Here is a 15,757-nt window from a genome sequence, read left to right on the forward strand (position 1 = left end):
CGAGCTGGGGTCTCCTGTTATTGTCCAATATGCCCCTGAAGTGAAAATAGAATATCAACATACTACCCTTTCTGAATTGCAGTAACAGTAAAGGCATTTCAGCCCATTTAAAGGCAGGGATGGTGTCGCATATCAAAGTTTAAACTTTTGAGACCCATCATCTCAGCTTCCAGGAAGAGGGAGCCCTTTGTCTAGATAATGCAAAGTCTTTTTTATTGGAGATTTAATATTTAACAAGTAATCAAGAGGCATCAGCCACAGCTTAAAATGCAATGTGTATATATCAAAATACTTTAGTTGAACTGATGCTGTGTTGTCATACGTTAACCATTTTGAGTAAATATAAGGACAGACAGGAGACAGCAGCTGGAATGAGAGCGCTGAGGGGATTTGTTGTTTCCTCAGCACTAGCAGACTACGGCCACTAGGGGGCTCCCTTCGCTTTGCTTTAGCTTCTTCCTGCAGGCGGGCGGCGCTCCTGAACGGAGGGAAACACGAAGGATCTCTTTGTTAAAGACACGTTTCTCTCATTGATGGTCCAACAATGTTTGGTCCTGTATTGAGGATTTATTTATGTGTTAAGTGGTAAAGTCAAACAAATTTAATTATTTATTCATATCTAAGAATCTCATGAAAAGTGAAAAATGATATAGTTCTAGTAAATATGCTAGTCATGGAATATAATATAAAGTTATTTTGTAGTTCCATGAAAGGTTATTATAGTTTTTCAGGAATAAAAGTCATAGCATAATGATTTAGTAAAAGTTAATGATCAATATGATAGTATTGTAAATTATAAAAAAGCAGTCAAAAAGGCATACAATAGAATGTCACAATAGTCATACATTTTAATCATTCATTTATACTAAAAACATGTATATTGGACAATAAAATATAATTAAATAAAAAAAAACATATAAATGACATGATAGTGTATGAAATAAAGACAACTCATAGTACAGTTTGTCCAAAACCAGTCACATGAAACAAAGCATATGATACAAATAGAAACAGTTAAGACACAAAGAAAGCATGCCGGGGGGGGGGGGGGGGGGGGGGTAGATGGGGGGGGTTCAGCACAAAGGAAGGCCTCCAAACCGGGCTCAGGTCTCTGCAGAGAAATACAAGAAATACAGCCAGAACTAAAGCGAGAGTGCATGAGTCTGTGCTCGGAGCGGCTCAGTCTACGATCTGGAGACCAGCTTTTCATTTAACGTACAATGACACACGCACACATCAAAGTGACAGATGAGGAGGCTAAACCGATGGATGTTGGGAGACGAGATGCCGACCGCTTTGGCGTACTATGTAAAAAAAAAATGAATATATATAGTGTGTCATAAAGAAGAGAGTACTATATCTACAGTTTCATTATTGTATTGTCTAAATAAGTCATATACATGCAATAATGTCCGGGGATAAAGTTGTTAAATCTGGTTAGAGAATGATGAGTAAAGGAGGACTTGTGTCGCTGCAGCTCACTGAGTATTTGAATGTGTCGGTTGACTTCTATAACTCACAGTGGTATGAAAAAGTTTGGGCACCCCTGATCATTTAAGATTTTCCTTCAGGCTACCTGTAAACTAATGTATATTTTAATAATAAGTCAAAATAATAGATTGAAATATAGTAATTAGAGTTGTAATATAACGTGGTGCTAATTCAGAGATTTGGGGAACACACTAACCCGTTACATGTTTTGTAAATCGCGTTAGGTGATGCTGCTCAGCCACATATGTGTATTGTGAGACACCTCTCAGATTGAGAGATCAGGCCAGATGGACGCATGTTATCTCACATGGACCTTCTCCAGATATAGAAATGAGGGAGAGATGGGTGTGTACTGATGCAAGTTCAAAAGCAGTGCTGTCTGTCTCATAAGTTCACAGAGCAGTCCTTAGACTAGACTGCTGGGGGACTTCCTAAGACACTGAGCTCCTGTCTCCTTGTTTCTCTCCTTCTGTATGAATTCATGCACATTACTAATTTAGCTTCTTTCTCACCACAAGGTTTTCCATGCATCGTGGCCGCACCCTCTGCCATGGATCTTTATCCTTATTAGTCACATTCCGATTACCGATACCAATGGTGTCTTTATTATTCTGCTCTATCCACTGCTCTGGTTATAGTCATCATCATCATCATCATTATCGTTATTATTATTATTCTGTTCACACAGGGCAGCGCAGGTTTGGCTGGTAGGAAGCTGATGGAATCCTCCTGAGAGAGAGAGGAGTTCAGCCTCCAGGTCTGCAACACATCCAAGAACCAAACAACAGCGACAACTAGTGCTCGGGAGGAGGAGGGGCTTCCCAACAGGTGTGTACAAACCAAAAAAGGTATATGTAGTTTTATTACAGCATGTCAAAATTTAATTTAAAAGCTAAAATACATCAAGTGTATTAAAAAGTCATAATTGGGATTTAGTTTGTCAAAAAAGAAATTCCAGAATTTTGTGTAAAAAGTAACAAGAATCAATAGGTTAAAATAAAATAGCCGTGTATATAGTGGGTCAAACTGTCATTGACATGTAGGATTATAAAGCATTTCAAAAGTCATTTAAAAAGTTGAAGTTAAGTGTTGTCTGTATAACAAGTTTATACTAGAATTTATATAGTAATGTCATAGTATATAGTAGAGTAAGACCAGTAACTTATTAATGACTTCTTTTGAAGTCATTAATAAGTTATAGTATATTATGTCAAAGTCTCAGTATATAGCATGTCAAATGTTAATAGCACTGTAGGTTGTAAACTGCCATCAAATAAGTGATTATTATTATAATAATTCCAAGCAGTGGATCAAAAAGCCACAGTATGTCTAATGTTGCTGTAGAGCAACTATTTTTTATTAAAAATTCATCTCCCCAGTCTTATCTTGGTTGATTGTTTGGTCTGTAAAAGGTCAGCAAGTTGTACAACAAAAACATTTGTTCAAAAGTCAAAAATGTTGCCAATTAATTTTCTCTTGATTTCTAATATGTCTCCAATGAAACTGTTGGCCCCACAATAATAAATGTGATGTATAATAAACGGCACGTTACATAGACATACAGAAGGTACCGAGTTACCGTGGTTTAACTGACAGAAAGACAGTGACAACACTTTGTTTGTAAACAAATTTTTTACTGATACAGTTAAGAATATTAATACAGCAATGTAAAGCTACTATAATGCACATACCTATGGACTCAATCATAATGGGCACTAGATGGATTATAATAAATAGTTGAACACAACATCTGAACACAGAAACATTGCCCAATAATCCATAGAAATGTACATATACCAGTACAACATTTATAATTCCATAAATTTAATTTACGAAGAATGACAAATCCTGAAATCAATATCCTCCATTTTTTCTATTTTTTGAAATAAACACAAGCCACTACTGAATCCATCAGGAATTATGTACAGGTTCCTAAACAAGAGACTCCATTAAAGGCACAATTGTCTATACAACATGTACAAAAAAGAAATTGTCTGGAGCTGACAAAAAAAAAGTACAAATAAAAATGATTGGTCATTATTATAAGTTTATGATTGCACATACAATATGAATGTCAGCATCTGTGCTTTGAAAGGTGATTTGCAACGAAACAAACCCCCGGAAAAGTGTTTTCAGTCTTACAAAGTGACAAGAATTACAAAAAGGGACCAAGAGCTTTGCCCGTGGGGGTTTCAGGTGGCAATGACCAGTCTGTCTTCATCATCACTGGATACCTCATTATAGTCAACATTTTCCCTCTGCCAGCTGGTCACCGCCGGCGGTCTGTGAGGCGCCGGATCACGAGCCGCCTCGGCTGGCGCTGCCTGGGCCCGGTCTGCCCTTCTCTCGGGGGCTGGCGATCGGTTCTGCCCAGGAGACGTACCCCTTTCTTGCCTCTCAACCGAGCGCGTGAGCTCCCCTCGGCCGCCGCCGCCGCCACCTCCTCCGGGGGGGGCTCTGCTGCCCGAGGCCACTTCTGGACAGCCGCTGACCTTAAACGGGGCAGGCGATGACGCGGGCACGCAGCTCCGCCACTGTTCACTCTGAGCTTCAGGGCTGCCTCGCCTCTCTGCCGGCACGGGGCTGAGAGAGGGAATGATGGCAGGCAGCGCGATGTTAACGATCTGCAGACCCGGCACGTGTGTCTGGGGGCCGGTGCTGCTTTGCGAGGTGGGGTTGGCAGCTAGCACCTGCAGCCCCAGGGTGAGCCCTTGCTGGGGCAGCAGCTGGGTGGACGCCAGGCCCGTGTTTGTGAGCCCCATGAGGTTTAGTGTCTCCAGACCGACTGGATGTATTGTCTGAGCCTGCAGGCCAGTGACCTGCCCCAAAGGGAAGCAAGGCAGAGCACTGCCGATTGGTTCCTGGACCACAAGAGGCCGGGTTTGCGGGCCCTCTGGTTGGGGAGGAGTGTTGGGGGCCGGCAACGGGCTTGTGTTCCGGTGAATGACGCTCACTGCTGGGATGGTGAGCTGGACGGGGCCGGCCTGGATCGGCAAAAAGGTCGAGTAAGCTGCCAGGCCAGCGGGCACCAGCTGGATTCCCCCAAGCGGGACCATGCTGTAAGAGGAGCGAGACGGCTGCTGGGAGTGCAGGGGCAGGTGACTGAACAGGTGCGCCTGGGTCTCTGTTCCTGGGGTTTGGGATAGACCCTGGGGGGGAAAGTGCACGAGGCCTTGGGAAGCATAAGAGGAAGTCTGAGTGCTACGGTCCACAGGTACGCCCAACTCGCTGGTCGCCACAGCAGGAGGTGCATAGGAGGTGTCCTGTGGAAAGAGAAGCAATTCAGTCGCATTCAAGCACAAATCCTACGTGAATTGGTCTTCAAGCCAAATCAGAATAAACTAGCCTTTTCTTTCTCGACATTCATAGGAGGTTCGTGGAAGTGTGGGTAAAGAAAAGAGGCGGACAGGGGTGAGGGGACAGAGACACATTGAGAACACATGGGTCTCACCTGGCTCAGCTTGGAGCCCTTGCCTGGCACTGGAGGACTAGGGGGCACGTCAAAGTCAGGGTAGTCGATGGACATCTGCCTGCACGGGGACACCGGGCTCATCATGTGCACCGACTCGGTGTCCGAGGTGTAGGGGTCTGATGTTGTGGCAATGGGCAGAACAGGGTCTGGGAGGGGCACTGAGCTGCAGCAGGACCCAGCGATGAGTATCTGCTTGCTCAGGGACACGGGGCTCATTATGGGGACAGACGCGTAGTCTGCTCCGTGGAAGTCAGAGGCTGGAGGTAGGGAGGCCGAGCAGATTGACATCTTGGCTAGCAGCGCGCTAGGAGGGACTTCGGCCTCTCTGGAAGGGAGGTGCTGAGGGCTGGCGGAGACCGAGGGGTTGGTAGACAGACCAGACTCTGCCTGGCTGTCTTCCTCCTCTTCCTCGTTGTCGTCGTTCTCCTCATCATCAGGGCCATCGGAGTCGTCACCATCTGAATCTTGGCGGTCGGCACTGCCCCCCTGACTCCGGTCCCCTGTAGATGATAGAATATGTAAGTCTGTTCCTGTTATTCTGTAGAACAAATGAGTCATCAGAGCTGACGTGAGAGCATATGTGTTGAACCACTTTTAGTCATCAAAGATCTTCTATTATCTTGTCGGTTTCTTCCACACGTTGAGAAAGCCCACCACTAAGAAAACAGTACGCTGAGGCTTTGTGCTGCTGCAGTGTTTCCCACCCCAGACCACCACTCGCCCCTGAGCTCCATCACAGGCGGAGGAGGAAAAACAAATATGCTCTTAAGAGACTGGGCCCATAGAATGCTTTCAGGGAGCTTCTCGCCCTTTTTTTTTTTTTTTCTAAAATTAGACGCAGCAATTTCCTCTCTAAATGCTGTGCATGCCGCCCACATGCGCTTTGAGTTAACAGAGGAAGGAGCTGCATTTAGAATTTCTAATTAGAACATGGCAAAGCTATTGATCGACACAGCAACAGAGCACAAGTGGGTACAATCTGTGTTTAATATCTCATGACATGACCGAGGGGGGAATAGGTGATTCCGTTTAAACAAAAGCATAAACCACTTCTTGTACGTCTCCTTCAGGGCTATCGGTGAAGCACTGTACCTGAGTCCTCTGCATCCTGGTCCTCAATAAGACCCTCAGGAACCCCCATCTCCAAGCATTTCTTACTGTGCGCCTTGGATTTCATGTGCTTGGTCAGATTCCCTGCAAGAAGAGAGGCAGCGAGGTCTTTCAGGTGGGTAGAGCTCGAACAATAGCACAGAAGGAGTTTATGTAAGAGAATGCGGTCTTTGGGCAAGCTGTATGTAGAGGGTGAGTAACTGAAAAAGACATTTTTAAATGCACGTGGGTTGCTCTGACACAAAGTACTGTTCCAGAGTGTGGCGTGGGTAGGCTAGTTCGATAAGGAATAGTGAATCATACTGTCTTGGTTTAAGAAATAGTGAAACAAATTCTTGAATTTAATGGAAAAAAAATGAAGTTTATATTTAGGTAGCACATTTATCATGAAAGAAACAAACTACATTTTGAGAAATCAAATAGATGATTAATATCTGGATCATACTGTAGTCATAGTTCAGCACTGATTAACTGGTGAGCACTAACCTTTGGTCTTAAAGGAGAAGTTGCAGTGGACGCAGTGGTATGGCCGGACATCGGAGTGGGTGCGGATGTGTTTCCGCAGCATGCTTGGCTTCTTGCAGCGGATCCCACATTCCTCACAGATGTATTTACCTCGTCCACGCCCACGCACGTAAATATACTCCTCGTTAGATTTGTATCTGTCGCAAAGGAAAGTCAAAGAAAATATAAGACGATAAGATAATATTTACATAAATCTAATGAATAGTTCTTAATCGTACCCTCCATCAAATATTTTGACCCTTCTTGGCTCGGTTTTAGATGCCACATCCTTTTCCGACTCGCTGCTGGCCTGAGGTTCTGGTGGCACTTTACTTCTGCTTTCAGGTGACACAGACCTCTGGGTAATTGGCACCTGCAGAGAGAAGAGGGGATCGATGTGTTATTGTTTGAATATAAGAAAAAGATCAGCATTAAATGAGAAATAAACTGAGTAACTGCATTATATCTTACTCTGGGCATGATGTCTTTCAGCTTGCCTGAGTAAGACAAGATGTCCGATTTCCCACTTGTTCGTATGGCCGAGGTGTAGTGTATTTTCTTGGAGCTCTGCTTGGAGTCAAACAGAGACATGACCACCTTGGTGGGCAACCCAAGCAGGTTGTGGTTGTTAGGGCTGACCGTCCAGACAGCATAGGCCGACGTCTTCAGGTCAGTCTGTGGAACATGAAGAGGTTTCCTCTTCATCAAGAAACACCATGTGAAAGTGGTGGCAGTCTTCAAGCTGGGGAAAGAGAGGCGATGGCTGTCTTTGGTGTTAACCACAGACACGGATGTAGTCAATTTCACCTGACCACCGTGGAAGCAGGAGGGCCTAATAGGACATTTGGCAGGCGTCCATCTGTGTTCCTCGGCTTTCTCCTGAGGTTTCAGAATGTTACTAGCTGGCAGGGAGTTACCCTGGCCACCAGGTGTTTTGCTAAGGGCAGGGCCTGCTTCCTCATGGATAACTGTGCTTGTTTCTTTATTCAGCCCAGTACTGTCAGGTGACATGGGCTTAACATCATCAGTAGCCTGTGAGTCCTTCTCCCCATCTGTTTTAACCTGCGGCAGAGGCGGGGCCTCAGTTTCAATGGGACTGTCCACCGGTTCAGTTGTGCAAACCTGCCGTACAAGTGTAAGCTTCCGCTGCCTGGTAACCTCTGACATCTTCGCATTGAGATAATTGACCGACCTGCCATCAGTTAGACAAGCCACGCCATGCTCATCCTTAGCCCGTTTTTGGTGCTTTTCCATATATATGTCCAAGCTGTTGGCAGGGGACAGCATCCGTTTACTTGAAGCAGTGGGTTCCTGCTGTGGGCAGAGAGTCACTGATGACAGTTTGTGTGTGCATTGTGAGGACCCGAGAGAGGCTGCTTGTTCACCAGTATGGCTGTTACTGCTAACTGTTTGAGGCCTGCCCTTCTTTGCAGTTGGTACAACATGAGTATCACTCTCTACACCATGATTGGATGGAAGGCCATTTTGACTGGACACAGAGGGAGCAGGGTGCATGTGCTCATGAGTGATGAGGATCTGTGGCAATGGTATAACACATGCTTGGGTCTGATCAAAGGGGCCCCTGTGCTGTTCACCTGACAAAACAACAGTCTGTGTCGTAATCTCCGAAGCCGTTTGATTGTGTTGACCAACGTATACATTTTCGAGTACATCTGACCTGGTCAAAATTGGATTAGCAATAGGTATTGTTAAAACTGGCAAGGCTATCTGCGTGCCCTGTGTGCTGGAGAAGGAAAATGTTTGGCTTGCTCTGAGAGCGGGACACTGCAGTTGGTATTTGGGCACTAAACTTCTTTCTTTCTTTTCTTCAGAGTTGGCTGGTTTGATCTGAATATTCTCACGACAAACTAAGATCTGGCTCAGAGGTGGTTGCATCTTTTGGCATATATGAACCCTTGATGTTTGATGCCATGGATGTGGCAGGCCATAGACTTGGGGCTGCTGAGTTGGGCAACCCAAATGAATGCTTTGCACCATCTGCTCATTCTTTTGCAAGGGTGCTTCTCCAGTGTGCAGGATGAAAGGCTGAGCCATGTTGCGCCTATTGGCAATGTGAATCTGCTGGGGTCTACTCTGAGTTAAAGAGTTCACATTCGTAACGGGAGGTTTATCTTGAGGAATAACACCTTTCCGAACAGGTCGCTGACTCTCTGGGCTTATCTTTAAAGACATTTGGGGAACTAATGGCCCCCGCCTTCTTTCAATAAGTGGCACCTGGGAAACTTGGGGGATTTGTCCACTTTTTGTCTGGCCAGTAGGTGACAGAGATCTGCTGGGGGATACGTTGCCACAGTCAAAGGACTTGCTACGGTAGTCGCATGAGATTTCCACTGATGGTTGAGTACAAGTGATCTGTTCAGATGCGGCACGTCTCATCATACCAGGCACACCAAGGGTGTTGAACACGATTGGCAAACCTTTAGGCTCTGGAACATTGTTGACACACTCCCCCCTGGAAGGACTCTCTGATCGAGACGGCTCATCTCTGTCAAAAGAGGCTGAGAAACTGGAACATCGAGAAAGACTGCTTTCCCTGCTGAGGCTTCGCGAGAGGCTTGACTCCAAACTGGATTCACCTGAGGAGTGATCCATTTGAGCAAGACGAATTCTTTTCTTTTTTGGTGGAAGTTTCTCTGCTGGTACCTTTGACAAACTCTCACTTCTCTGAGGCCAGCTGAACTGATCTGCAGGCTTATCCGATGGCTCAGCAGTATGTGTTTCATGTTCTCTATCAGGCTCCTCTGTGACCAGAATCTCAGGAACTTGGATGTTGTTTTGACGAACTAAGCGAGACTGATGGACAGGAGTAGTGTTGTCGCCAACTGCTGCTACAGCGCCATCTGTGTATTGTTCCTTCCTTTCTTGTTCATAGTCAGCTTTCTTGGATTGGGACCTTTTTTCATTGTAGCTGTCAGCTGAGACATTTGCTATTGCATCAGTTTTAAGTTGGTTGAGGGGATCTTTCTCCAAAATATCAACAGGAGAGGCCCTTTCAATGGTTTCAGTTTCAAATGAATTTGGTCTGCTGAGAGAATTGGTGTGTCTGATGACTGAAGTACCACTGCCCTGCCTATGTAAGTCTCCTTTAGTAGAAGTACCGATCTGGGTTTCTCGGATTGGTGACAGTCTGGAGTCTGAAGTATTACTACTTCTGTTTAAGAGCTGAATCTGGGGTAGATTTGACTGATTATTTTTGGGCTGTATGTCTACAATTACAGCAGGCGGACAAATATTCTGACTTGCCAAAGCTGTTGGTAGTTCAAAACTAACTGAACAAGGTGGAATGGTGTCAGTAGGAGATTGATCGTCCTCATCTCCAACACTTTTCATCTTCCTTCTCTTCCTAATAGACGTCTGTTGATCAAGTATTCCCGACCCAGTAGTTATTCTAAGGACTGTCGGCTGCACGTGAAAAACGTCTTGATCCGTTTCTTTAACCGTGATTGGCTTGTTTTTTGGACCATGAAGCTCAGAGCAATAGAATTTCTTGTGAGTTTCAAAGTTTTCTAACTTTCTGTACCGATTACGACACGTTTCACACTCATACATTGTCCCTTTGTTCTGCTGAGGCTTTCTGTTTCTGTCCTGACCGTGCTCAAAAGATCTGCTTCTTTGTGTCAGCTCTGTGGAACTGCATGGACCATGATAGGCCTCATCCATTGAGCGAACAGTGGGGAGGCCATGCCCCTCACTTGTGGTGAAGTCTTCCACTGCTGCTTGTCTGACTAAGGTACGAGAATGTAATGCTGGATTTGGGGTTGATGGGGCTGATGAAAATACTTCATCATTAAACGAACTCATTTTCTCATCAAATGACTGACAAATTCGCAGAGGGTAGGGAAGGGGCGCAACATTAAGAGGAAGAGCAGAGTGTCCTGGTGAAGTAGGCATAGAGTTACTTCTTGTTATTGGCAAACAATCCATTGGCGAATATTGAGAAGGAACAGAGAGAAGAAATACTGGCTTTGATTTATCAGTAGGTGTAAATGGGGACTTGGGGATATCTGAGCTGGAACTTGACCGTCTCCCCATTGGTTTAAGATCAAACTGAAAGGAGTCTTTAAATATGTATGATTTAGGAGAATCTATGCTACCTCTCCTTGAGAGAGATGTCCTCCTTGGCTTTACACTGTCCAGCTGCTTATTGTCAACTACCGCCTCATTATCAGATATCAACTTTGAAATCCGTTCTTCCAGAGAAAGGGCTTTGGCTTCCAATGGTGGACGCATCTGTCCTTCTGTGGCTCGCGGCTTTTGCTCAGCTGCTACATGCATTACCGTGGCAACCATTGGAGGGACATTGGGATGGGTATTTTTGGCAATGTCGACATCCACTGGTGGCGTTATCTTTACAAATGGGCTGGGTGGACTCATTGCCTGGTCGGCACTTTCAGAACGGGAGAAATAGCCAGAATCTGTACTTCCCAAACTGCGAGGGCTTAGTAGACACTTGGCCTGCTGCTGTTGAGAAAAGTCTGTCGCTTGTTGCCTCTGCAGCTGAGCATGTCCACCTAAGAGCAGAGACTTGCACTGTTGGTCTTCATCCTCACTCACAGTATCTAGTGAGGGATTTGTACCGTCCACCTCTTTAAGAGATGACAGGACTGTGATGCTTGATCTCATATTAGCATTCTGGAACTCTCGTTGCCGTTGTGCAGCCGCTGGTTCAGGTGCTGCACATGTAACTCTCGGGCTATCTGCCCTTAGGGGGGAGACATTAACTGGGTATACAACAACTCTTGGAAGTGCAGCCGTCACTTTGGGCTCATACGCTCTCTGACCTGAGGCCGGTTTAATCGACTCAAACACAGCTGAGGAGTCGGCCTCCCCGTGGCCGGCTTGGGTTGTACCTACGCTCTGTGAACTATTTTCAGACATAGCTGCCACACTACTCTGTGATGAGTCGGGGTCCAGATCTGCAGTGCTACCATCCTCGTCACTGTCTCCACTTTCCTCTGCCTCTGAATGTGTTCCCAGGGCTTTGTCCGATTCTTGAGAGAGGGAGCCGCCTCCAGATTCAGATCGAGCAATGAGACCCAGTTTTATAGCATGAGCGTGTGATTTCTTATGCTTGTACAAGTTGCTCTTAGTTTTGAATGAGAAGCCACAGGTTGTACAGGGGTATGGTCTTTCTCCTGTGTGTGACCTGATGTGTTTAAGCAGCACGCTGGGTTTTGCACATGCCCGACTGCAGTATTCACAAACATACTTTCCAGGCTTCTTTGGCTTTTGGTCCTTAGAAACCTGATCAATGCCAAAAGTCATCACTGGGGTCATCTGAACTGGGTTGCTGCAAGGTGTAACTGGGACCTGAACAGTGCTTGGAACACTTGCTGAGAGGGACTGGCATGTCTGCACAACTGGTGGTTGGCTTTGTGGCAAAGCATTAGAGCCTGAGGGAACAGGTGCATGGGTTATAGTTGATTGTCTGGTATTAAAGCTCATGTGCAAGCTAGGCTTTTCTGGCATATAATGTGGTGTAGCAAGTGGAGAGGACTGCAGGGGGGTACCCTGCGTAGATGTCTGCACATTTCCCTGTAGTGGTGCTGCAATACCAATAACGTTGCCTTGCTTGTCGATATAATAAGTCTGCATTGGGGAAGGTTGGTTCTGGAGACCAATATTGACAGCTGACATTGTTGTTAGTTCACAACTAGACGGAGCATTACGGGTGAAAGCTGGTTTCGCGATGGCTGCGTCCTGCAAGGAGTGTTTCCTCTCGGCCAGAGTGCTAAAGTCAGGCTCCATCGCCTTGAGTAGGACATCAAGTGGAGCACTGCTGTGGTAAGGATCTCCCTCAAAGCTGGGATCTCTGCTGTCTTTAGACGGAGGCGCTTCAATCAACGGGCCCTCCTCACCCACAACGGGCTCAAGCGATGGTCGCCTGGAAGTCGTTTCGTCCTGCTTCAGCCTTTCAGCGTCGGTGGAAGGTGGCCCCTTGTGAGGGGATGTCGCAACTGGTTGGCCATATTGGGAGTCTCTTTCCTCACTGGGTGATGTTGAAGGATTGTGTGAAGGACTGTTGGAAGAGGAGCAGCAGGAAGAAGGTGTAGTTTCTTTGGACGCTGCTTCGTGGAGCACAGTCGCAGATGTTTTTGACTTCAGGGGCTTCTTCACCGGTGATTTCGGAATTTTCTCAAACCGATTCTCTGTGACAACCTTTTTCCGCTTCAGGCCTTTAATGCTATCTGCATTTCTTCTACTGCTTTCCGATATCCCTGTAGGAGAAGGAAACAAAAAAGCCCATTAAAACTTTCCCAGCACTGTGAGCTCAAAAGTCCTCAAAGAAAATACATTATTTCATATGTTAATTGGTAGCTTCATGAAACTAATGGAAGTTAATAAAAACAAAGAATGCATACAATTCAACCATATTATATTACATTCAGAGATTATATATTTTAGTTACATAACATCAATAATATTGGTTGAACCCAGAGTAGCATTTTAAGTGTATTTCCCAAATAATAAATATACAAGATTTTTATCTGCCATTCAATTTATTTAAGCTTTATCACGTAGAATACTGTCAGTTGCTTTATAACCTTTTTCAGCCAACATATTTCTTTCTAAGACCAACCATCATTGAGTCATTACAGTAGTTTTGTTTTCACTGACGTAACAGTTAGATGTCTACGCTGCCAAACTTAAAAACAATTACGTTGGATTTCTTTGTCATAAAGGCATACACAAAATTGGGAAAGAACATGCAATTATAATCCAAAAACCTCACACTGTAAACATTGAACCTTTCATATTTAATATCTGAAAAGCTTTCACTAAAGCTGAACCCCTTTATTCTAATCAATTGGATGAAAATATATATTTTCATAAATTAGACAAATCAGCCTTAGTATTATTTGATTTGTTATGTGACAAATACCACAGAGGCCCACGCGCTTCATAGCATAAGACTGTCGCCGTGTAGAGGCTTGGCTGATCAGAGAATGAAAGTGCTTTCAAAACTGCATTCAATATAAAGCAGCACTGTTTCATAAAGGGCACACCCATAGCATGCAGTCCCATCATTTGTCAGCTGTGTGTTATTAAGGACTGTTGCATAAGATTAGCAGTGCCCTGTCACACTTTCCTGGCTTGTGTAGGTATTTCCCAAGATGAGGTCACGGATCCCTCAAGGTCTCCAGTATAAGTAGATTAAGGAACGCTCGTCTTTACATAAGTTAATCCACCCTCCACACAAACTTGCAACCGTTTTAAAGCTGCACACAACCAATGTGACACGCACACAACGCACACCCTGCTACTCAGAGACATGGGAAAAAGATTCCTTCTTCGCACCCACAACTAGGACAAGTCTGTAAAAGACATTCCATGACTTCAACACAACTTTTCCATCTTAAAAAAAGCACTTTGCCAACAAAAATTATTTGTTCTTTGTCTGTCCTTAACTGGGACTTAGAAAAAGCTGTTATGGCTCATCGTGGGATAGGAATCACATCAACCAAACTTCCCCCCCCCCCCCCCTCTCTAATTATTCAATGTGATGACGCTTGTGATCTTTAGATATGATGAGGACAGCGGCTGAATGATCCACGCGTTAAACAGCTTCTGTCTAGGGATCAGCGCTTAACTGGCCTCCACGGACCTCAGTACCTGCTGCACCTTGAGATTCTCTTGTTTTCACTCTTTCTATTTAGCGTCTCCACCCAATGTTACTCACTGTGGAGGATTCAGTTAAAGTTCGCAAAGGGACAATGTCGCGGTGATGAGAACAGGAAGCCGCTTTGCCTCAAACAAACTGGCTTCTCAATTTGAATGTAGTTTCACATCAAAGCCCTTAAAAGAAGAATTTGAATGTTCCTCGTGTGTTATAATGGCATCGTTCTATATATACACACACACACACACACAATAAAAATATAGCAACATCTAAAATACATTTTGGATAAAGATTGCTTTGTGTACAGTGAAACATTATATTTATGAATGATCACGATTGAATGGACTAGCCAAATAAACTTTTATGATTCGCAGCAACTAGGTACCAAATATTATCATTACGGGCATTCTGGTTAAAATAAATAATAATGGATGGTCATTAAATGACAACCAAACAAAAAGGAAAAAGGTAAAAGAATAAAATGTACTGTATGATGAATATTTTCCGCACCACTAATACAAACACTTCCTGACCAGTGGATCACATTTACTCTGAGCTTTTAGTGAAACCACAGCAGGCATTTTATTCATTTCAATCTGGCACGTGAAGAACACCAAAGCAAACTTTCATTCGATAGAAAGAGGGAACATTTCACCGGCTTCTCCTTACAAACAGAACTAAAAGCAATTATTTAGTGTTCATTCAAAAGCTTGAGGAGAACACCTTACCTTTCTGTGAGCCTTTGGGGTCTTTGAGCTCTTTCTGTGCCTCTTCGATTTTATCTGCAAGACACGAACAGAAACACTTTCAGCCCGAGCGCGCAGAGACTGCACGGCGGTGCAGAATGTGACTGATGGATACTTCCCACACGGCTGGAGCAGGACGACGGTCCTTCAAATGAAAAACAGATTCAGATCCTCCACAGCTGAGAGAGGGAGAGAGCGCGCACTATTCCATTATGGAAACTACTGTAATTACGAGGGGAGGGGGGGGGAGGGGGGGGGGGGGGGGGGCAAGCCCTGCGTGCACAGACAATAACACAGGCAAGCACACCCACTTTTAGAAATCACCGCATTGAGAGTGTAGGATACCCGGGTTAAGTTTTGCGAACAGGTCAATGTGGGTTTGTTGTCATTATCACAGAGCGAGTACTGTCCCACGGTCCTATTTGCATATTTAAATACCATTTAGAGCACTGTGGGAAGTCACACTCGTCACCCACAATCCAGCAGGTGAAGAAGCCGTTTCTGCACAAGCATACGGAGGTGTGGGAGCTGACAGTATTGACCTTGTGTTCCTGTAATCAACATTAATCAATGTGGCGTGAACGGCTTATACACAGTGGAACGGAGGGGATCACCGCTGCAGGGCTTGTGTACATCGGGAGGATCCACGTCCAGGGATCATTCCTTCCAGTGCGAGTTGTGAAAGAGTTGTGATTTACACACAAAAAAACAGATAAATACAACATTTGAGAGGAATCGGTTGATCTTTGTCTATTTTCTCCCCATGTTTCCCTGTACCTACATGCTGTGGGT

General features: G+C 44.9%; 1 protein-coding gene across 5 annotated transcripts in view; it reads right to left on the reverse strand.

Moving 5' to 3' along the window:
• Nucleotides 1-3,104: 3,104 nt before the first annotated feature.
• The window catches only part of hivep1 (HIVEP zinc finger 1), a 37,653-nt gene continuing 25,000 nt past the window's right edge, over nt 3,105-15,757 (reverse strand). For all 5 annotated transcript variants that reach the window (XM_037475163.2, XM_037475168.2, XM_037475166.2 and 2 more), the window contains exons 3-9: nt 14,948-15,001; nt 7,049-12,816; nt 6,817-6,950; nt 6,560-6,735; nt 6,056-6,157; nt 4,943-5,463; nt 3,105-4,754 (exon numbers count right to left, since the gene is read on the reverse strand). In XM_037475163.2, the coding sequence (XP_037331060.2) occupies nt 3,684-4,754; nt 4,943-5,463; nt 6,056-6,157; nt 6,560-6,735; nt 6,817-6,950; nt 7,049-12,816; nt 14,948-15,001 (7,826 nt within the window). In that variant the 3' untranslated portion in view covers nt 3,105-3,683. The remainder of the gene's footprint in view (nt 4,755-4,942; nt 5,464-6,055; nt 6,158-6,559; nt 6,736-6,816; nt 6,951-7,048; nt 12,817-14,947; nt 15,002-15,757) is intronic.

Source organism: Pungitius pungitius, chromosome 17 (assembly GCF_949316345.1).
Source record: "Pungitius pungitius chromosome 17, fPunPun2.1, whole genome shotgun sequence".
Taxonomy (NCBI): Eukaryota; Metazoa; Chordata; class Actinopteri; order Perciformes; family Gasterosteidae; genus Pungitius; species Pungitius pungitius.